Genomic DNA, 24,117 nt, shown 5'->3' on the forward strand with positions numbered 1-24,117 from the left:
ATGGCCAGGGCAGAGGTAGGGCCAGAGCCAGGGTCTGGGCAGGACCAAGGTAGGTCCATTGCAGGGCTAGGGTTCCGACCAGGGCCAGAGCAGGGCTGGGACAAGGCCAGGGCCAGGACCAGGAAAGGGCAATGTCAGGACAACGGCAATGGCAGGACCAGCAATGGGGCTAGGGCCAGGACAGGGACAGGGACAGGGTCAGGGCTAGGGCCAGAATAGCATGCCACGGTAGAACCAGGCCAAAGTAGGGCCAGGACAGGGTCAAGACCAGGGCTGGGCCAGGGTATGGCCTTAAGTAGCAAAGGGCCAGGGTCCATGCCAGTGCCGGCGCCAGTCCAGGGCAGAGGCAGGGCCATAGCCAGGTCTAGGACAAGGCTAGGGCAGGGCCAAGGTCTGGGTCAGGGTCAGCACAAGACCAGGACAGAGCCAAGGGAGGGACAGGGCCATGGTAGGGCCAGGTTAAATCAAGGACAAGACACCTGCAAATCCACTTCAGGGCCAGGGTCAGGGCAGGGCCAGTTCAGGGCCAGGGCCAAGACAGGGCCAGGGCCAGGGCTGTCAGGGTCATTGGCAGGGCCAGGGCCATGGCAGGACCAGGGTCAGGAGCAGGGGTCAATGCCAGGCCAAGGCCACAGATAGGACCAGGTCTGTGCTAGGGCCAGTGTGAGGGCCAAGGCGGGGTCAGGGCAGGGCCAAAGGGAGGGTAGGGCCAGGGCAGGGTGGAGCAGGCCCAGGGTAGCACAGGGTTAAGGTAGGGCACGACCAACCAGGGCAGGTCTATGGCTGGGTCCGGGGCAGGGCCAGGGCCGGGGCAGGGCCAGAGCCAGGGCAGGGCCAAGACAGTGGCAGCTCCAGGGCAGGGCCAGGGTTAGGACCATGGACATGTCCAAGGCCAGTGCCAGGGCAAGGGCAAGGGCAAGGGCAGGGGCAGGGTCAGGGTCATCTAAGAACCAGGGACAAAGCCAGGCCTAGAGCAGGGCCAGGACAGGTACCTGGCAGGGCTAGGGTCTGGGACAGGGCCACGGCAGGGCCAGGGCCACAACCAGGTATGTGTTATGGCCAGGTCCAACACAGTGCCCAGGTAAGGCTAGGGTGAAGGCCAAGGTAGGGCCAGGGCAGGGTCAAAGCCAGGCTAGGGCCAAGGCAGGGCCAGGGCTGGCAAGGCAGGGCCAGGAAAGAATAGGGCCAAGGCAGGGCAGGGCCAGGCCAGTACCAAGACCTGGGCAGGGCCAGGGAATAGCCAGGGCAGGGCCAGGGCCAGGGCCAGGGCCATGGCCTGGGCAGGACCAGGTTCAGGGCAGGAGCAAAACAAGGGCAAGGACAGTGCAGGTTCTTGGCACAGCCAGGGTCCAGGACAGTGTCAGGGCAGGGCCAAGGCAGGGTCTGGGCCATGGTAAGACCAGCAACAGGGCTGGGGCTAGGCCAGTGACAGGACCAGAGTCAGGGCAAGGGCCAGAGCAGTGCAAAGCCAGGGTAGGGCCAGGCATTTCAGGGTCAGGGCCAGAGGAGAACCAGGGCAAGGTCTCAAGCAGGGAAGGGCCAGGGCCAGGACAGGTCCAGGGCAGGGCCATGACAGGGCCAGGGGCTGCGTTAGGGCAAGGGCAGGGCCAGAGCAAGGTAAGGGTCAGGGCCAAGGCCAGGGTACGGACAGGGCAAGAAATATGGCAGGACCAGGGGCAATGCCAAGGCCAAGGCTGGGCCAGGGCTGAGTCAGGGCAGGGCAGGAGAGGGCATGGTATGTCCAGTGCAGGACAGGACAAGAGCCGGTCCACAGAGAGAGCAGGGCTGATGCCAAGAAAGAGCCAGGCTAGTGCCAAGGCTGAGGCAGTGTCAGAGCATGTCCAGGGCAGGGCTGGGGCCAGGGCCAGAACCGAGCCAGGGCACAGCCAAGGCAGGGTAGGGCAGGGAAATAGTATGGCCGGGTCAGTACTGGGACAGGGCAGAGAAGGGCAAGGTGATTTTAGGGGCAGTGCAGGGACAGATCAATGCAGAGCCATGTTACGCCGGGGCCAGGACACCTCCAAGTCCACTTCAGGGCCAGGGCTATGGCAGGACAAAGACCAGGGCCAGGGTCAGGGCCAGGTCTGTGCTAGGGCCAGCTCCAGAGCAGGGCCTAGTGAAGACTAGGGTGAGGGCCAAGGTAAGGCCAGGGCAGGGTCAAAGGCAGAGTAGGGCCAAGGCAGGATGATGACACATCCAGAGCACAGCAGGGCAAGGTGATGGCAAGACCAGGGGCAGATCACTGCCAGCTCAGGGCCAGGGAAAGGCCAGTGCAGAGCCAGGAAAGGGTCTGGGTCTGGGTCAGGGCCAGGAAACAGGCAGAGGAGGGCCAGGGCCATGGCAGAGTCAGGGCAGGTCCTTGACAGGACCAGGTTCCAGGCCAGGGCCCGGGCAGCAGCAGGGGCAGGGCCTGGATAAGGGTAGGGCCAGGGATATGGCAGGACCAGGTTCCAGGCCAGGGCCAGGGCAGCAGCAGGGTCAGGGCCTGGATAAGGGTAGGGCCAGGGATATGGCAGTACCAGGGCTAGGGCCAGGGACAGGCCATAGTGAGGGCAGGGCAAAAGCCAAGGTAGGGTCAGGGCAGGTCCAGGGAGTGGCCAGCACCAAGCGGGGCCAAGGCACAACCAGCGCAGGGTAAGGCAGGGCAATGGCACCACTGGGCCATGACAGGGCAAGGTCAGTGTCAGGAGAGGGCAGAACAGGCAGGCCCATGGTGGGGCCAGGGCAGGGACGGGCCAAAGCAGGGCCAGAACATGTCCAAGGCCAGGTCAGGGCCAGAACAGGAGCAGGACCATGACCATTGGCAGGGACAGCGCCATGACAGGACCAGGGTCAGGACAAGGGGCAGGGCCAGAGCCAGGGCCAGAGCCAAGGTCAGGCCAGTGCAGGTTCAGGGCAGGGCCAGTGCCAGGGCAAGACCAGGGCAGGGACAGGGTAGCACAGGGCCAAGGCAGGGTCAGGATGGGACCAGAGCAGGACAGGGCCGAGAGTCCAGGTAACAGTAGGGTAGGTACAGGGCAAGGCAGGGCAGTACAGGGCCAGATCCATGGCAGGGGCAGGGCAAAGACAGGCCCATTGCCAATGCACCAGCCCTCCCTACAAAGCTCCTACCTCCTGGCCACTGCTGCAGCCCATCCATTGCTGTAAGCCTGACCCCCAACCCTGGCTGCAGCCGCCTGCCCTCCTAGCACGGCCGCTCTCCTACCGCTCTGGCGCACTGCAGTCTCCGTCGCTGCCACCCACCCGCAGCGAGGCGAGTCGTCGTGTCGCAGGCTCTGGGTGTCTCCTCCTCCTCCTGGCATGGAGCAGCTGGGCGGGCAAAGCCAGAAAAGCCTAGAGGAAGATGTGAGGGGTGGAAGGGTTAGAGCCTTAACTTGTCATGCTGGCCACTGGGTGGCAGGGGCCAGTTTCAGCAAAGGCACTCACATCCACCCTCCAAAGTCCAGCCTCTCCTTTTGGCCCAAGCTAGCTGGGAACGGGGGTCTGGGGTGGGTCCTGGAGACACCACAGCACCCAGCTCCCCACTCCACAGGAACCATTGGGCCCACCGGGTCTGCACTCCTCGGGGAGCAGGAGAAGCAGAAAAATTCAGACCCAGCCAGCCCTCCACACGCAGGTGCCAATTCCTGTTCCGGACGCCTCCACACACAGGGCTCTGTCCCCCGTGCTGTCCCCAGGGGTGTCTGGCAGCCTCTGAGGCACAGACCCAGAGTGCACAGGCCCAGGAACCGTGGTGGGTGTGGGGGCTCTGCTGTGCTCAGGATTCCCATGCAAACGCTGTGCATCTGCCACACTCCAGTATGACCAAGTGTGGGTCGCCCTCTGGAGTGTGGAGTCAGGGAGAGGAGAACCACTCCTTCCTTGGATGCCAACTCTGCTGACCACTGCCAGCAGTGCAGCCCCCGATAGCACCAAACTCACCCCCCCACAGCTAGTCCTGCCCTCAATAGCACCCCCCACCTCCGTCCCCCAATGCCGCCAGTAGCGTATACCAAATAGTGCCCTAACCTGTCCTCCTCCACGGGCATTGCAGCCCCAGAAAACACCCATAACCCACCCTCTCTGCTGAGGGCAGTGCAGCCCTGTACAGTGCTACCAACCAGTACCCCTAATGCAGGCAATGACACCCTGGATAGCATCCCCAACCCACCCCACACTGCGACCTAAGGTGCAGCCCTGGATAGCCCCTGTCCTGCCACTCTGGTCGTGCTGTACATCAGCCATCCAAGAGTGAGATGCTAATGCTCCAAGTCCTAATCTCACTTGAGGAAATGCATGCCCTGCTCCACTTCTGAACACTTTGTAGACAGAGGTCCTTTCACTGAAGAACAAGCACCCACAGGACATGCTCCTCACAGTGAACCCACATTTGATTAGCATGGAGACAATTGGGATCATTTCTGGGACCATTACTGTCTATGACACTGAGCAGATGCCTTTGCCTCATCCTGGTTTCATCAGGCACTAGCACAGCCCACTGTGGGCTCTGATGAAGTGACCGCTGGATGTCCCATGTGAGTATCCAGCAGGCCCCATGGACAAGCTCTGAGATCTGCTGGGTGCTACTGAGACAGTGTCTTCAGCATCTGCCTGAGATCCTAAGATCTTCAATAGAAGACTCTTGGTTTACTGATTTGGCTTGTGATGTGTGATTGGTGCTGATTTTCTCATAGACTGACAATGGCAATGAGGTGTTGGAATAACAATTAGGAGTTCTTCATGAACTCCCACCTCTCAAAATAATTTCCAAGGAATTGGTGTTTTGAGTAAGTTTGGGTTTTATTTCTCATTCTATTTAAAATAATTTTGTGACATATTTATATCTGGAAACACAAGACACTCCAATGAGAAAACTGTTTTTATGTGAGGTGCAAAGCACTGGAGAGATGGAGGTGTCCTTGAATTCTCAGAATTGCTAGAACTTGAATACCAAGGTCACCTCTGAAAGGCAGTAGTCCATCTGTGAGGACATCAATCAGCTCTGCCTTTAGGAATTTTTGAATGTGTGGACAAGATCAAGAGTGTGATTTATTTTTATCCATCCTGGTTAGAGGGACACTTCCAGTCCCAGGAAGTGGGTGATTTTAACTGAAGCACCTGAGAGCTGCCATTCTGAGCAGTTTTGAACCCTGAGATCTATTGAAGATCTTTGGAGAAAGCAGTGGGGCCTATCTGCATTCTCCTCAACGTGTGATCCTGAGGATGTGGCCTAATTTCTGTACACTTTCATGTTAAAAGATGTAGATGGCAGACTGAAGTGACAATTTCATATGTAAACTCTATAATAGGTCATAACTGGAGAATAGTCTCATCACCAAGATTACTTCACTTACTTTCCTGGGAACCAGGGAGAACCTCCGTGAGCCCTCCCATCTGAGCACACAAAGAACTCTGCTCCTGCCCTGACAGATCACACCTGTGACACGGGTACTTGAGGACAACAAGAATCAAGTCTATTGTCCTCATTCATATATTGACCAATCTAGCTTGATCCTTCTGTCTCTGAAAGGCCTCTCCTCCACTGAATTGCATGAACATACCTTCTGGTGTGGGGCATTGCAACTTTGGTATTTGATATTAGTTTAGTGAATTACATAATAAATATGCATCCATGGATTTTGGTAACAGGAGAGTCATCAGAAGCTGGGTGAGTCATATAATCAGGACAAACCTGGGCTCTCTTCTTAGTACCTGGAAAGAGTGGGCTGACCTTCTGTGGGGCAACAGAGGGGAAGAGACAGACAAAACATCCAGAACCAGGTGAGCTCCTCACTTTCCAGGTGGTCTCTGAGCCTTTTGTTTGAACCCATGCAGAAGGACCTGTCCTCGCCTTCAGTGAAATGGCAAAGTTGCAGAAAAGATCACAGTGACCAATAATTTTTACTTACAGAGATAAAAGTGTCATAGACCTGTAAACATCAATGTGGGTGTGTATACGGTTTGCTAGGGTGTTCTCATACACCCACAAAAAATGAAATTACATTTTCTGGAAAGAAAACCAAAGGGCTTCTGAATTTGTAGGTTTTGTTATTCTCATATATGCCAGCTCCCATTTTAGGATGCTGCTCCCTAGGAACCAGGACATTGGCCCTCTGACCCTGCTGACAGAATGAGCTGCTGAGGCTCAGTTCTGGACAAGAGCTACTGATAAGAGACTCACTTCCTCCAGACAGCCCCACTCATGGCTGGAGGCTCTTCCCTGGGTGCAGCACCATGGAGGACATTGGGTCCCTGGTTCACAGCCCTGCTCCTGTGGCAGAGAGTCCACCCCAAAAAGAACTTTTTGCTGATAAAGTGGGAAACTTCTCCCCAACCCTCTGCTGAGCAGTCAGCGCCTATGCTGAGGGATGAAAAAGCTCATCTGTCTCCATCTGCAGAAACTTACTTAGGAGCTCTGTCCCAGGAAAGAGGGGCTGCTGTAATTTAGCCACAATATAGAATCTTGAATCTGGTCTTAAACTACCTACATTCATTTACAATAGAATATGGAAAAGTTCAAAGCTTGAGTGTGCTCTCCAAAATATTGGAGGCTGTGGTGAAAGGAAGGCCCTTGGAAAGAAACAGGTGGATGCATGGGAGACAATGGCTAAACTGCAGGCCTGCTGGCTGGCTGGCTGGAGAAAACCAAGGAGGGAGAGACCTGGAGTTCTTCTGGGGTCAGAACAAATATCAGACACTCTTCAAACGAGCCCAGTTTTGTCTGTATTAGTCTGTGATGCAATTCAAACCTTAGTGCTTTGTTGAAAAGAACAGAATTTTCAATCTGCAAGTGGTGGAATTCAACATCTGGGCCTGGTCAGGAAAGAGACAGAGAAAGCTCAGCCCATACAACTGATATCTGAGAATGGCAGTGTTTCTTACAACTATATCCCTTTGGTCTTTGAGACTGGCTTCTCTCAATTAGCGTAATGTCTGGAGTTCACTTGTAACAGTTTGTGTATCAGTCATTTGTTAGTTTTTATGCTGATGGTATTCAATATATAGATGGTGCCTACCTTCTTTGCCCATTCGAATTTTCATACATTCATGTTATTTTTAGTTTCTAACACACGCACACACACACACACACACTATGTTGAATATTTGCATAGAGGTTTTGTTTGAATATGAAATTATATTTCTCTGAAGCAAATATTCAGGAGGGGGATTTTTAGGTAATGTGTTAAGGGCATATATAATTTTACAAGAAACTAAAAATTATTTTCCTGTGTAGCTGTTTCTATTTGCATTCCCATTAGCAATGTTTTAGACTCTAGAAACCTGGTATGCTCACCAGCATTGGTGTGATCCATCTTTCTTCTTAATTTCAGCCATTCTAAAAAGGGTGTTTGGGTATCTTATTGTGGTCTTGATTTGAATTTCTCTGATGAAAAATCCTGTTGAGATCCTGTTTATATGCCTATGTGTAATCTGTACATCTTCTTTAATGAAATGCCTGCACAAAACTTTGCCTATTTTATCCATGGGTTGCCTCTTCTTTTATTCACTGTTGAGTTTTGAAGTTTCTTACTATAATTACACAGGTGGTGATATGATTTGCAAATCTTCTCATCTAAAACTTGACATTCATTCTCTTAAAATCACTTGAGTACAAAAGGATTTTAAGTTAAATGAAGTTCAACTGATATTAATTTCATTTATTGATCATGATTTAAACTTTAATTTTCAAGATCTTTGGTCAACTATTATTTATTTATTTATTTATTTATTTTTATTATTATACTTTAAGTTTTAGGGTACATGTGCACATTGTGCAGGTTAGTTACATATGTATACATGTGCCATGCTGGTGCGCTGCACCATCTTGTCATCTAGCATTAGGTATATCTCCCAACGCTTAATAATTTTATATTTTCAATTGTAATTCCTTTTATCTTTATTTGTATAAATTTAAGGGCTATGGGTGCAACTTTGTTACACGGAAATATTACAGTGGTATTGGCTTTAGTGTACCCAACACCCAAGTAACGTACATTGTACCCATTAGATGATTTTTCATCATGCTCCCAACTCCTACCCTCCCATTCTGCTAAGTCTCCAATGTCCATAATCCCTCTCTCCATATCCTTGTGTACACACTGTTTTCCTCCCACTTATAAGTAATAATGTGTGATATGTGGGTTTCTGTTTGTGAGTTAGTTCACTAATTATAATGTCCCCCAGTTCTAGGCATCTTGCTGCAAAAGACACAGTTTCATTCCTTATTGTGGCTGACTAGTATTAAATTGTGCATATATGCTATATTCTTTTATAAAATCATCTGTCAGTGGACACTCAGGTTGTCATATATGCTATTGAGAATAGATTTGTGGTAAACATAGAAGTGTGGGTATCTTTTTGAAATAATGATTTCTTTGTCTTTGGGTAGTTACCCAGTAGTGGGATTGGTAGAATAAAGGCCAGTACTGTTTCTCATTTTTTGGAAAGTCTCCATACTGTTTCCTCTCTCTCTCTCTCTCTCTTTTTTCTTTTTTTTAACTATACTTTAAGTTCTGGGATACATGTGCAGAATGTGCAGGTTTGTCACATAGGTATACATAGGCCATAGTGGTTTGCTGCACCCACCAACCCATCATCTACAATAGGTATTTCTCCTAATGCTAACCCCTCCAGCCCCCCACTCCCCGACAGTCTCCAGTGTGTGATGTTTGTTCCCCTCCCTGTGTCCTTGTGTTCTCATTGTTCAACTCCCACTTGTGAGTGAGAACATGTGGTGTTTGGTTTTATGTTTTTGTGATAGTTTGCTGAGAATGATGGTTTCCAGCTTCATCCATGTCCATGCAAAGCACATGAACTCATCCTTTTTATGGCTGCATAGTATTTAATGGTGTATATGTACCAAATTTTCTTTATCCAGTCTATCATTGATGGGCATTTGGGTTGGTTCCAAGTCTTTGCTATTGTCAACAGTGCTGCAATAAAAATATGTGTGCATGTGTCTTTATAGCAGAATGATTTATAATCCTTTGGGTATATACCAAATAATGAGATTGCTGGGACAAATGGTATTTCTAGTTCTATCTAGATCCTTGAATAATCACCACACTGTCTTCCACAATGGTTGAAGTAATTTACACTACCAACCAACCACAGTGTAAAAACATTCCTATTTCTCCACATCCTCTCCAGCAGCTTTTGTTTCCTGACTTTTTAGTCATCACCATTCTAACTGGCATGGGATGGCATCTCTTTGTGGTTTTGATTTGCATTTCTCGAATGACCAATGATGATGAACTTTATTTTATATGTTTGTTGGCTGAATAAACATCTTCTTTTGAGACGTGTCTGTTCATAACCTTCCCTCAATTTTTGATGGGGTTGTTTTTTTTTTATTGTAAGTTTGTTTAAGTTCCTTGTAGATTCTAGATATTGGCCTTTTGTCAGATGGATAGATTGCAAACAATTGCTCCCATTCTGTAGGCTGCCCATTCACTCTGAAGATAGTTTCTTTTGCTGTGCAGAAGCTCTTTAGTTTACTTAGATCTCATTTGTCAATTTTGACTTCTGTTGCAATTGCTTTTGGTGTTTTAGTCATGAAGTCCTTGCACATGCCTATGTACTGAATGGTATTGCCTAGGTTTTCTTCTAGGGCTTTTTATGGTTTTAGGTCTCACATTTAAGTCTTTAACCCACCATGAGTTAATTTTTGTATAAGGTGTAAGGGAGGGATCTAGTTTTAGTTTTCTGAATATGGTTAGCTAGTTTTCCCAACATCATTTATTAAATAGGGGGTCATTTTCCCCATTGCTTCTGTCAGGTTTTTCAAAGATCAGATGGGTGTAGATGTGTGGCATTATTTCTGGGACCTCTATTCTGTTCCATTGGTCTATATATCTGTTTTGGTACCAGTACCATGCTGTTTTGGTTACTGTAGCCTTGTAGTATAGTTTGAAGTCAGGTAGCATGACGCCTCCAGCTTTGTTCTTTTCCTTAGGATTGTCTAGGCTATATGGGCTCTTTTTTGGTTCCATATGAAATTTAAGGTAGTTTTTTCTAATTCTGTGAAGGAAGTCAGTGGTAGCTTGATGGGGATAGCATTGAATCTATAAATTACTTCGGGCAATATGGCCATTTTCATGATACTGATTCTTCCTATCTATGAACATGGAATGTTTTTCCATTTGTTTGTGCCCTCTCTTATTTCCTTGGGCAGTGGTTTGTAGTTCTCTTGAAGAGGTCCTTCACATCCTTTGTAAGTTGTATTCCTAGGTATTTTATTTTCTTTGTAGCAATTGTAAATGAGAGTTCACTCATGATTTGGCTCTCTGTCTTTCTATTATTGGTGTATAGGAATGTTTGTGATTTTTCCACATTGATTTTGTATCCTTAGACTTTGCTGAAGTTGCTTATCAGCTTAAGGAGATTTGGGGCTGAGATGATGGGGTTTTCTAAATATATAATCATGTCATCTGCAAACAGAGACAGTTTGACTTCCTTTTTTCCTATTTGAATACCCTTTATTTATTTCTCTTGCCTGATTTCCCTGGCCAGAACTTCCAATACTATGTTGAATGGGAGTGGTGAGACAGGGCATCCTTGTCTTGTGCCAGTTTCCAAATCCACCATGGTCAAGTTGGCTTCATACCTGGGATGCAAGGCTGGTTCAACATATGCAAATCAATAAACATAATCCATCACATAAACAGAACCAATGGAAAAAAAAACACATGATTATCTCAATAGATGCAGAAAAGGCCTTCAATAAAATTCAACACCCCTTCATACTAAAAACGCTCATTAACTAGGTATTGATGGAATATATCTCAAAATAAAAAGAGCTGTTTATGACAAATGCACAGTCAATATCATACTGAATCCATACGGTTTTCTATAGAGGTCGTACTCGTCCACATTCTCATCAACAGTGTCTAAGAGTTCACTTTACATTTCATCCTCTCCAACATCTGTTATTTTTGACTTTTTAATAATAGCCATTGTGAATGGTATGATATCTCACTACAGTTTTAATTTGCATTTCCCTGATGATTAGTGATGCTGAGCATTTTTTATGTATCTATTGTCCATTTTTATGTGTTATTTGCAAAAATATCTACTCAAGTTGTTTGCTCATTTTAATGGGGTTATTTGGTTCTTGTTTTCTTTCATAGTTGTTTGAGTTTCTTGTTAATTCTGCATATTAGTACTCTGTCAGAGGCACAGTGTGCAAATATTTTCTATCATTCTGCACTTTGTCTGTTCACTCTGTTGCTGTGAAGAAACTTGTTAGATTCATTAAGTCCCATTTGTCTATTATTTGCTTTTTGTCTTTTGGTTTTTGGTTTGTGCTTTTGAGTTCTTAGTCGTAAATTATTTACCTAGGCCAGTGTCCAGAAGAGTTGTCCTGGCGTTTTATTTGAATACGTTTACAGTTTGAGGTCTTACATTTAAACCTTTAATCTATTTTGGGTTAATTATTTACATGTTGAGGGTGGGTGTCCAGTTTAATTCATGTGCATATAGCTATCCAATTTCCCCAGCACCCTTTATTGAATGGGGTGTCCTTTCCCTGGTGTATACGTTGGTTAATTTTTGTTAACTTTGTCAAAGATCACTTGGCCATAGATTATGTGGCTCAATTCTGGGTTCTGTAAAATGTACCCAAGAGCCTTGATTTTCCTGGGGCCTCAATACTGATCTGCTCACTGCTTGAACTCCGTTGACTCAGTGATGCTCCTATCATTGTAGTGGTTTGTTGTCATGCGATGGCTTTCCTAAAATTGTGGACAATTCTGTTTTCTTTTTTTTTTAATTATTATACTTTAAGTTTTAGGGTACATGTGTACAATGTGCAGGTTAGTTACATATGTATCCATGTGCCATGTTGGTGTGCTGCACCCATTAACTCATCATTTAGCATTAGGTATATCTCCTAATGCTGTCCTTCCCCCCTTCCCCCACCCCACAACCGTCCCCAGAGTGTGATCCCCTTCCTGTGTCCATGTGTTCTCATTGTTCAATTCCCACCTATGTGTGAGAACATGCGGTGTTCGGTTTTTTGTCCTTGTGATAGTTTACTGAGAATGATGGTTTCCAGTTTCATCCATGTCTCTACAAAGGACACGAACTCATCATTTTTTATGGCTGCATAGTATTCCATGGTGTATATGTGCCACATTTTCTTAATCCAGTCTATCGTCGTTGGACATTTGGGTTGGTTCCAAGTCTTTGGTATTGTGAATAGTGCCGCAATAAACATACGTGTGCATATGTCTTTATAGCAGCATGATTTATAGTCCTGTTCAAACGTGAGCTAGGGATTTCATAAGAAAAGTGTTGTCGAATTTTTCATTTCTTTTCCACATTGCTCCTCAGACTTACTGAGATGGGTTTCTGATGTCAAGCTGAGGCATTTTCCCTTCCAAGTGTTGGATTTTATACTTACCTGGGTATTTAATCACCCCCTGTATGGAAATCAGCCTCATCTATCACACCTTCCCTATAAAATTTCTAGAAATTTATTTGTGCACTGCAAATGAGACACTTCATGATGAGGACACATTCCATCTTTCTTGTTGTTTCATAAAATTACTTTATTAGTGTAAATTTGTCTCTGCAAGAAAACGTGGTATCTGGATTTTAATTAACCATCCTGCTCTTTTATCTCCACATTCTTCTCCAACACTATTTCCTGCAGTTTAAGAATATCATATGTTATAGATATTTGTATTCAGCCCCTTGGAAGGATATGAGCTCAAGAAGTAAGTGGCCACATATCAGTGATGCATGTGGCCGAGGTAATGGGAATCTTAGATGCTCAATCTTTGTGAAACAGGATACAGCCTCTGCTTACATGGATCACTAACAGGGAGCATGCCATTTAATAATACAGAATAGGAAAACAGACAGGGCTCTGAGTCTGGTTGGTACAGGAAACACAAGCCCTGGCAGGAAATGGCATCTCAGTCACACTTTCCTGTTCTGCAGAGGTAGGGAGGGAGCACCACTGAGACGCAGCCTGGGTTCTTGTACAGGAGGCATCCTGGGCTGTGTCTCTGTGCTCTCCATGCACAGTAATACGTGGCTGTGTCCACAGGGTCCATGTTGGTCATGGTAAGGACCACCTGGCTTTTGGAGGTGTCCTTGGAGATGATGAGCCTGTTCTTCAGAGACGTGCTGTAGGATTTTTTGTCATTCGAAAAAATGTGAGCAAGCCACTCCAGGGCCTTCCCTGGGGGCTGACGGATCCAGCTCATACCCATTCCAGAAGTGCTGAGTGAGAACCCAGAGAGAGTGCAGGTCAGCGTGAGGGTCTCTGTGGGTTTCACCAGCACAGGACCAGACTCCTTCAAGGTGACCTGGGACAAGACCCCTGTGGAGAAGACATAAGAAGATGAAGCCTACAAAGGAGAGAACTGATGTTTCACTTCTGAGGAAGTCCCTGACCACAACACTCACAGGAAGGGGTGGTCAGCAGCAGGAGTGTGGAGCAAAACGTGTCCATAGTGGGGCACAGGAGTCACTGAGTGAGGACCCATTCTTGGCTTTTGAACCCAGAGGAGGGTGGAGCTGGTGGAGATTTGCATCCCCTCATCTGAGTCCTACTCTATGGGGTGCACTCAGGTCTCAGGACTCAGTAGGGGAGTGCATCTGTGGTGAGGAGCAGTGAGCCCTCAGGTGTGGACTTCCACGTGTGCTCTCCATGGGGGACTCCATCTCATTTCAGGACCATGCCTCTCAGCCAAGGCTCTGAGATTCCTGCTCCTACAGACAGGGTCTTCTCTAAGCCTCACCCAGGCAGCATGCAGCTTTCTGGTTTTAGTCCTAGAGGATGAGAGGAGAAATCAATAGAGATGGTTTTCTTTCTTCCTTCAGGAGAAATGAGGGTGGGAATCTGGTAGAGCAAGGGGCTTCCCATAAGTTTCTGATAAAAATCCTCTTTGTTTAGGGGGAAAGTGATGATTTTTTTAAATGATAGAGAATACATCAACAAAACATTTAAAAATGTATTGTGTAAAGAAGTGTAAATAGCATCTCAGCCATTTACACACTGCAAGACACACTGCTTATTAGTGTGTCTGCACATAGGTGCATTCCTGTAGGAATGTTCCATGGATAATCAATCTTGTCTTTATGCCCTGTCAGCCCTTTAGGAAGAGTAGACTGCATCTCTGACATCCCTCTTCCAGCACATGAGTGAGCAGAGGTTTTAAACAGGGTAATTGGAGGAATCCCAGGGGAGCAGCTGGCTTTTTGATCCCGCCGCCGCGGCTTTTTGCGGCTTTTGGACCCCGCCGCCGCCGGTTTTTGCCGCCGCCGCAGGTTTCTCCCGCCGCGGCTTTCTGCCCCCGCCGACGCAGCTTTTTGCCGCTGCGGCTTTTTGCCCCCGCCGCCGCGGCTTTCTCTGCCGTGGCTTTTTGACCCTGTCGCCGCGGCTCTTTGCCCCCGCCGCCGCGGCTTTCGGCCTCGTCGCCGCGGCTTTCTGCCCCCGTCCCCGTTGCTTTTTGCTCCCGCCCGCACGGCTTTTTGCCTCCGCCGCCGCGGCTTTTTGCCCCCGGAGCCACGGCTTTTTGCCCCCGCCGCCACGACTTTTTGCCCCCACCACAGTGGCTTTTTGTGGCTTTTTGCCCCCACTGCCACAGGTTGTTCCCACCGCGGCTTTTTGCCTCCGCCGCCACGGCTTTCTACACCCGCCGCCACAGCTTTTTGCCTTTGCGGCTTTTTGCACCCCCCCCCGCCACTTTTTGCCCCCGCCGCCGCGGCTCTGACTGCGGGATCCACTGACTAGACTGCCAGCTCTACCGGCGTCCTGGCTCGGGCAGCGCCAAGGGGCGCTCCTCGTCCAGCTCTCCCGTCTCGGGGGTTCCTTGCCTAGACGCCCGCGCCCCTAGCTCCCCGCCTTGACCGCTGCAGCCTGCATAGAGTGGCGCTGTGCCCGGCTGCTATGGGAGAGAAGAAGGAGGGAGGTGGCGGGGGTGATGCGGTGGCGCAGAGGGAGGTGCAGGGGCCGCCGCTAGCCGGGTGATGCAGCAGTGCGGGCAGGTCCAGAAGTTCATAGGCATCTCCATCGGCAGCCTGCTCGGGCTGCGCACCAAGTGCGCTGTGTCCAACGACCTCACCCAGCAGGAAATACGGACGATGGACATAAGGGAGTCCGGGACGCTGGCTGGGCTCGAGGAGCGGCCCGGACACCTCCCTTGGGGCCCCAGTTCACTCCTGGTCGAGTTGCATCCTTGAGCCCGCGTGGCCCCCTTGGAGGCTTCTCTTCCCTCCTGCACTAGCTGATGCGGCAGCCAGAGGACCCCGGACCAGCCCTCACCTTGGGCAGGATTTGTGGGGCGGGTGCGTGATGGGAACTTGGATGGAGGCTCGAGGGGCCCGTGGGCAGGGTGGGCTGCGCGCAGACATCCCCTTACAACCCGAATTTCCATCTGGTCCAGCCCTCTCGTCTTGTAGGTGAGGAAACCGAAGGCCTGAGGCAGAACTGACTTGCCAGGAACCTCTCTTAAAGAGAATTAACAAAGTGTGGTTATTAAAGGAGAACTGAGTTGGGAGTCAGACCTGGAAGCCCACACCCTTGGTTAAAACATTATACCACCTTGAGTCTGGCCTGTTGACTGAGGGTGAGCCACTCCATCCTTGTCTGATTGTGGGGTCTTGACCTCAAGGGGTTTCCTGCAGGAAGAAGCAGATGGGTTTGCTTTCCTAGCTCTGTCCACTACCTTAGGGACCCTGAGGACTGGAGAGATTCTTGGAGAGCTATCTAGTGTATGTCATGGGTGGGCCTTTTTTGAAGGTCAGTCTGCCCAGTGGGCTGGCTCAGCCCGAATGAACTCTCTTGAATCTTTGGAGTTGTCTGTTTACTTTTAAGGGCTTCTCATCCTTGCACCAAAAGATCCCCTGGAAATTAGGTGGGAAAACCTTAACTTTCATGGGGACTTTTTCATGCACATGGCCAGGTGTGGTGGCTCACACCTGTTATCCTGTCCTGGATCCCTTGAGTCAAGGAGTTTGAGACCAACCTGGACAATATAGTGAGACCATGTCTCTACAAAAAATAAAATGTTAGCCAGGAGTGGTTGTGCACATCTGTAGTCCCAGCTACTACGGTGGCTGAGGTGGGTGGAGCACTTGAGCCTGCACTGAGCTGTGATCTCACCAGTGTACTCCAGCCTGGGCCACTGAGCAAGACCTTGACTCAAAAATATATATATATATTCTTGAAGATTTTGCATTCTGTCCCACTATCCATTGGTTTTCATGTCAAGATAATGTCAGAAATTCTTTACAATTGCTTCCAAAAGGAGTAGCCTTTTGATCTAGTGCACAGGTGTCCAGTCTTTTGGCTTCTCAGGGCCACATTGGAAGAAGAATGCTCCTGGGCCACACATAAAATACACTATTGCTAACGACAGCTGATGAGCTTATAAAAAAAAAAAAGGTTTGTGCATAATTTTCATGATACCCACCACCACAGATAGGCGGAAAAGTCCTTTTAGTCAAAGGGTTGGACATGGCTGATCTAGTGACAAAACAGATTGTCATCTGTTTTGGCTTTCTCCCTGATTCCAGCATGCAGGTAGAGATGTAGAGAGGTGCTCTCAGGACAGTTGTTGAGATAAAAAAATTCGTTGTCATTTATTCCCAAGCACAGCTGTTTGTCATTTGCATTAAAAACGTCTCCACTTAAACTGCTGTCACATATAAAACCTGTTTATATAAGTCTGTATTTTTCTGTTGTCATGGCATTTGTGGGCAGTAGTGTGTTTTAACCGAGCAAACTGTCCTTCAAATAATGAAGCCGAAGTCACCCTACCTGCTTGCCATGTTTCTTCCCCTTCCATTTTTCTAACCTCAGGATAATTGTAAGAATGAATTAAGATTTGTGTTTAAGGCCAGACACAGTGTCTCAGACCTGTAGTCTTAGCACTTTGGGAGGGGGGACGGATGTATCGCTTGAGCTCAGGAGTTGAAGACCAGCCTGGGCAACATACTAAGACTCCGTTTTGTACAATTAAATTAAAATTTAAAAAAAGAAGAGGAAAAGACTTGTGTTTCAAATTTAAAAAAAGGTAGGGGAAGTGTAATGCAAAATGTGGACTATGCCAGCTATGATTAGGAAAAATAATTTTTCCTATAGCATTATCTGTAGACTTGTATTAGCAGCATACTGGTCATAAGCGTTTTGCTTTCCTCAAATGTGATGAGGTAAGCTACTTTAAAGTGTGGTGGGGCTTTCTTCCGCGTGACTCCTGGAGGAGTTCAGTCCCAATTTAGCCAATTAATTTGGGTTTAGTTTTGATATGGATAAGGGAGACCAGCTTCATTCATGGTGCAACACACAGTTTTGCCAATAAGGAAAAAATAAAGCAACCTGAATGTTCCTACTCATTAGATGCTATCTGGAGAGCTCCTACCCCACCCCCACCAAGGCTCGGGCCCTTAAAAAGACTCAATGCAGCCTTTCTGTATCTCATACTGTATTCTGCAAGATGCTCCTGTGAAAGAAAGTTGTGCTGCATCAGCCATCTCCCTCCTGAAGATCCCTGCGGATGAGGATTTGCATTTTAAAGGTTCTGAGAACTCCTGCAACAACAGTTCTCAAACTTATTTGTCCAGGGGATCTTTTCTTCCACTGAACATAGTTGGGGAGACAAGGCCTTAAGCCTTGAGCAGAGAAAGAGACAAGAAACAGTTGGCTCACTTACAACCAAGTGTTGTGTTTATGTTTTAGGTTTTTATGAAACTGAGGTGCTGTTCGAAGTTGTAAATGAAATTGGGTGGTTGAAGAGAGGCTGGTATCCCTGTAGACTTAGCCAGCCATGTGAGGTTGCCTTTTGTTGAAGGAGGTATTTTACAAAGGGAAATAGGGTGTCTCCTGGGCATCACATTAGCACTTAAAAGCATGTATCACTGAAATGAAATGAAATGATGAAATGATGAAATGAAATGAAATGATGAAATGAAATGAAATGATGAAACGAAATGATGAAATGAAGAAATGAAATGAAATGATGAAATGAAATGATAAATTGATGAAATGAAATGATGATATGAAATGAAATGGTGAAATGTTGAAATGAAATGATGACATGAAATTAAATGATGAAAAGATGAGATGAAATGAAATGATGAAATGATGCAATGAAATGATGCAGTGATGAAATGGAATGATGAAATGAAATGATGAAATGATGAAATGAAATGAGGAAATGAAATGATGAGATGAAATGATGGAGTGAAATGATGAAATGATGAAATGAAATGAGGAAATGAAATGATGGAGTGAAATGATGAAATGATGAAATGAAATGAAAAGATGAAATGATGAAATGAAGAAATGGGATGAAATGATGAAATGAAATGAAATGATGAAATGAAGTGAAATGATGAAATGATTAAATGATGAAATAATGAAATGAGGGGTGGAGCCAAGATGGCCGAACAGGAACAGCTCTGGTCTACAGCTCCCAGCGTGAGCGACTCAGAAGACAGGTGATTTCTGCATTTCCATCTGAGGTACCATGTTCATCTCACTAGGGAGTGCCCAACAGTGGGTGCAGGACAGTGGGTGCAGTGCACCGTGTGCAAGCTGAAGCACGGTGAGGCATTGCCTCGCTCAGGAAGTGCAAAGTGTCAGGGAGTTCTCTTTCCTAGTCAAAGAAAGGGGTGACAAACGGCACCTGGAAAATCAGGTCACTCTCACCCTAATACTGTGCTTTTCCAGTGGGCTTGGAAAAGCGCACACCAGGAGATTGTGTCCCGCACCTGGCTCAGAGGGTCCTACACCCACAAAGTCTTGCAGATTGCTAGCACAGCAGTCTGATATCAAACTGCAAGGCGGCAGTGAGGCTGGGGGAAGGGTGCCCACCATTGCCGAGGCTTGGTTAGGTAAACAAAGCAGCCGAGCAGCTGGAACTGGGTGGAGCCCACCACAGCTCCAGGAGGCCTGCCTGCCTCTGTAGGCTCCACCTCTGGGGGCAGGGCACAGACAAACAAAAAGTCAGCAGAAACCTCTGCAGACTTAAATGTCCCTGTCTGACAGCTTTGAAGAGAGTAGTGGTTCTCCCAGCACGCAGCTGGAGATCTGAGAAGGGGCAGACTGCCTCCTAAAGTGGGTCACTGACCCCGGAGCAGCCTAACTGGGAGGCACCCCTCAGTAGGGACAGACTGACACCTCACTCGGCCGGGTAGTCCTCTGAGACCAAACTTCCAGAGGAACGATCAGACAGCTGAATTTGTGGTTCACAAAAATCCGCTGTTATGCAGCCACCGCTGCTGATACCCAGGTAAACAGGGTCTGGAGTGGACCTCTAGGAAACTCCAACAGATCTGCAGCTGAGGGTCCTGTCTTTTAGAAGGAAAACTAACAAACAGAAGGACACCCACACCAAAAGCCCATCTGTACATCACCATCATAAAAGACCAAAAGTTGATAAAACCACAAAGAGAGGGAGAAAACAGAGCAGAAAAACTGGAAACTCTAAAAAGCAGAGCGCCTCTCCTTCTCCAAAGGAATGCAGTTCCTCACCAGCAATGGAACAAAGCTGGACGGAGAATGACTTTGACGAGTTGAGAGAAGAAGGCTTCATATGATCAAACTACTCTGAGCTACAGGAGGAAATTCAAACCAATAGCAAAGAAGTTATAAACGTTTAAAAACAATTAGATGAATGTATAACTGGAATAATCAAAGCAGAGAAGTACTTAAAGGAGCTGATGGAGCTGAAAGCCGAGGCTCAAGAACTACATGAAGAATGCAGAAGCCTCAGGAGCAGATGCAATCAACTGGAAGAAAGAGTACCAGTGATGGAAGATGAAATGAATGAAATGAAGCAAGAAGGGAAGTTTAGAGAAAAAAGAATAAAAAGAAATGAACAAAGCCTCCAAGAAATATGGGACTATGTGAAAAGACCAAATCTACATCTGATTGGTGTGCCTGAAAGTGACGGGGATAATGGAACCAAGTTTGAAAACACTCTGCAAGATATTATCCAGGAGAACTTCCCCAATCTAGCAAGGCAGGCCAACATTCAGATTCAGGAAATACAGAGAATGCCACAAAGATACTCCTCAAGAAGAGCAACTCCAAGACGCATAATTGTCAGATTCACCAAAGTTGAAATGAAGGAAAAAATGTTAAGGGCAGCCAGAGAGAAAGGTCGGGTTACCCACAAAGGGAAGCCCATCAGACTAACAGCTGATCTCTCAGCAGAAACTCTACAAGCCAGAAGAGAGTGGGGGTCAATATTCAACATTCTTAAAGAAAAGAATTTTCAACCCAGAATTTCATATCCAGCCAAACTAAGCTTCATAAGTGAAGGAGAAATAAAATCCTTTACAGACAAGCAAATGCTGAAAGATTTTGTCACCACCAGGCCTGCCCTAAAACAGCTCCTGAAGGAAGCACTAAACATGGAAAGGAACAACCGGTAACAGCCACTGCAAAAACATGCCAAATTGTAAAGACCATCGAGGCTAGGAAGAAACTGCATCAACTAATGAGCAAAATAACCAGCAAATATCATAATGACAGGAACAAATTCACACATAACAATATTAACTTTAAATGTAAATGGACTAAATGCTCCAATTAAAAGACACAGACTGGCAAATTGGATAAGGATTCAAGATCCATCATTGTGCTGTATTCAGGAAACCCATCTCACGGGCAGAGACACACATAGACTCAAAATAAAGGGATGGAGGAGGATCTACCAAGCAAATGGAAAACAAAAAAAGGCAGGGTTTGCAATCCTAGTCTCTGATAAAATAGACTTTAAACCAACAAAGATCAAAAGAGACAAAGAAGGCCATTACATAATGGTAAAGGGATCAATTCAACAAGAAGAGCTAACTATCCTAAATATGCACCCAATACAGGAGCACACAGATTCATAATGCAAGTCCTGAGTAACATACAAAGAGACTTAGACTCCCACACAATAATAATGGGAGATTTTAACACCCCACTGTCAACATTAGACAGATCAATGAGACAGAAAGTTAATAAGGACACCCACGAATTGAACTCAGCTCTGCACCAAGCCGACCTAATAGACATCTACAGAACTCTCCACCCCAAATCAAAAGAATATACATTTTTTTCAGCACCACACCACACCCATTCCAAACTTGATCACATAGTTGGAAGTAAAGATCTCAGCAAATGTAAAACAACAGAAATTATAACAAACTGTCTCTCAGACCAGAGTGCAATCAAACTAGAACTCAAGATTAAGAAACTCACTCAAAACCGCTCAACTACATGGAAAATGAACAACCTCCTCAGGAATGACTACTGGGTACATAATGAAATGAAGGCAGAATTAAAGATGTTCTTTGAAACCAACGAGAACAAAGACATGACATACCAGAATCTCTGCGACACATTCAAAGCAGTGTATAGAGGGAAATTTATAGCACTAAATGCCCACAAGAGAAAGCAGGAAAGATCCAAAATTGACACCCTAACACCACAATTGAAATAACTAGAAAAGCAAGAGCAAACACATTCAAAAGCTAGCAGAAAGTAAGAAATAACTAAAATCACAGCAAAACTGAAGGAAAATAGAGACACAAAAAGCCCTTCAAAAAGTTAATGAATCCAGGAGCTTCTTTTTTGAAAATATCAACAAAATTGATAGACCGCTAGCAAGACTAATAAAGAAGAAAAGAGAGAAGAATCAAATAGATGCAATAAAAAATGATAAAGGGGATGTCACCACCGATCCCACAGAAATACAATCTGCCATCAGAGAATACTACAATCACCTCTATGCAAATAAACTTGGAAATTTAGAAGAAATGGATAAATTCCGCAACACATACACTCTCCCAAGACTAAACAAGGAAGAAGTTGAATCTCTGAATAGACCAATAACAGGATCTGAAATTGTGGCAATAATCAATAGCTTACCAACATAAAAGAGTCCAGGACCAGATGGATTCACAGCCGAATTCTACCAGAGGTACAAGGAGGAATGGTACCATTCCTTCTGAAACTATTCCAATCAATAGAAAAAGAGGGAATCCTCCCTAACTCATTTTATGAGGCCAGCATCATCCTGATACCAAAGCCTGGCAGAGACACAACCAAAAAAGAGAATTTTAGACCAATATCCTTGATGAACATTGATGCAAATATCCTCAATAAAATACTGGCAAACCGAATCCAGCAGCACATCAAAAAGCTTATCCACCATGATCAAGTGGGCTTCATCCCTGGGATGCAAGGCTGGTTCAACATACGCAAATCAATAAATGTAATCCAGCATATAAACCTAACCAAAGACAAAAACCACATGATTATCCGAATAGATGCAGAAAAGGCCTTTGACAAAATTCAACAATGCTTCATGCTAAAAACTCTCAATAACTTAGGTATTGATGGGACGTATCTCAAAATAATAAGAGCTTGTATGACAACCCCACAGCCAATATCATACTGAATGAGCAAAAACTGGAAGCATTCCCTTTGAAAACTGGCACAAGACAGGGATGCCCTCCCTCACCACTCCTATTCAACATAGTGTTGGAAGTTCTGGCCAGGGCAATCAGGCAGGAGAAGGAAACAAATGATATTCAATTAGGAAAAGAGAAAGTCAAATTGTCCCTGTTTGCAGATGACATGATTGTATATCTAGAAAACCCCATTTTCTCAGCCCAAAATCTCCTTAAGCTGATAAGCAACTTCAACAAAGTCTCAGGATAGAAAATCAATGTACAAAATTCGCAAGCCTTCTTGTACACAAATAACAGACAGAGAGCCAAATCATGAATGAACTCTCATTCACAATTGCTTCAAAGAGAATAAAATACCTAGGAATCCAACTTACAAGGGACATGAAGGATCTCTTCAAGGAGAACTAGATTCAATGCCATCCCCATCAAGCTACCAATGACTTTCTTTACAGAATTGGAAAAAACGACTTTAAAGTAAGTATGGAACCAAAAAAGAGCCCGCATTGCCAAGGCAATCCTAAGCCAAAAGAACAAACCTGGAGGCATCACACTACCTGTCTTCGAACTATACTACAAGGCTACAGTAACCAAAACAGCATGGTACTGGTACCAAAACAGAGATATAGATAATGGAACAGAAAAGAGCCCTCAGAAATAATGCCGCATATCTACAACTATCTGATCTTTGACAAACCTGACAAAAACAAGCAATGGGGAAAGGATTCCCTATTTAATAAATGGTGCTGGGATAACTGGCTAGCCATATGTAGAAAGCTGAAACTGGATCCCTTCCTTACACCTTATACAAAAATCAATTCAAGATGGATTAAAGACTTAAACATTAGACCTAAAACCATAAAAGCCCTAGAAGAAAACCTAGGCTTTACCATTCAGGACATAGGCATGGGCAAGGACTTCATGTCTAAAACACCAAAAGCAATGGCAACAAAAGCCGAAATTGACAAATGGGATCTAATTAAACTAAAGAGCTTCTGCACAGCAAAAGAAATTACCATCAGAGTGAACAGGCAACCTACAAAATGGGAGAAAATTTTCACAACCTACTCATCTGACAAAGGGCTAATATCCAGAATCTACAATGAACTCAAACAAATTTACAAGATAAAAACAAACAACCCCATCAAAAAGTGGGCAAAGGACATGAACAGACACTTCTCAAAAGAAGACATTTATGCAGCCAAAAAACACATGAAAAAATGCTCACCATCACTGGCCATCAGAGAAATGCAAATCAAAACCACAATGAGATACCATCTCACACCAGTTAGAATGGCAATCATTAAAAAGTCAGGAAACAACAGGTGCTGGAGAGGATATGGAGAAATAGGAACACTTTTACACTGTTGGTGGGACTGTAAACTAGTTCAACCATTGTGGAAGTCAGTGTGGTGATTCCTCAGGGATCTAGAACTGGAAATACCATTTGACCCAGCCATCCCATTACTGGGTATATACCCAAAGGACTATAAATCATGCTGCTATAAAGACACATGCACACGTATGTTTATTGCGGCATTATTCACAATAGCAAAGACTTGGAACTAACCTAAATGTCCAAAAACGATAGACTGGATTAAGAAAATATGGCACATATACACCATGGAATACTATGCAGCCACAAAAAATGATGAGTTCATGTCCTTTGTAGGGACATGGATGAAACTGGAAATCATCATTTTCAGTAAACTATCGCAA

The 24,117-nt window shown here is 46.1% G+C and overlaps 1 gene segment (V, D, J or C); it reads right to left on the minus strand.

The window, feature by feature from the left end:
- Nucleotides 1-12,899: 12,899 nt before the first annotated feature.
- LOC117978886 (immunoglobulin heavy variable 2-26-like) lies at nucleotides 12,900-13,441 on the minus strand. The segment is given in 2 exon segments: nucleotides 12,900-13,309; nucleotides 13,396-13,441. Coding segments are annotated over 2 exon segments (456 nt in total).
- Between the last annotated feature and the right edge of the window lie 10,676 nt (nucleotides 13,442-24,117).

This window comes from Pan paniscus, chromosome 18 (genome assembly GCF_029289425.2).
Source record: "Pan paniscus chromosome 18, NHGRI_mPanPan1-v2.0_pri, whole genome shotgun sequence".
Lineage (NCBI taxonomy): Eukaryota > Metazoa > Chordata > Mammalia > Primates > Hominidae > Pan > Pan paniscus.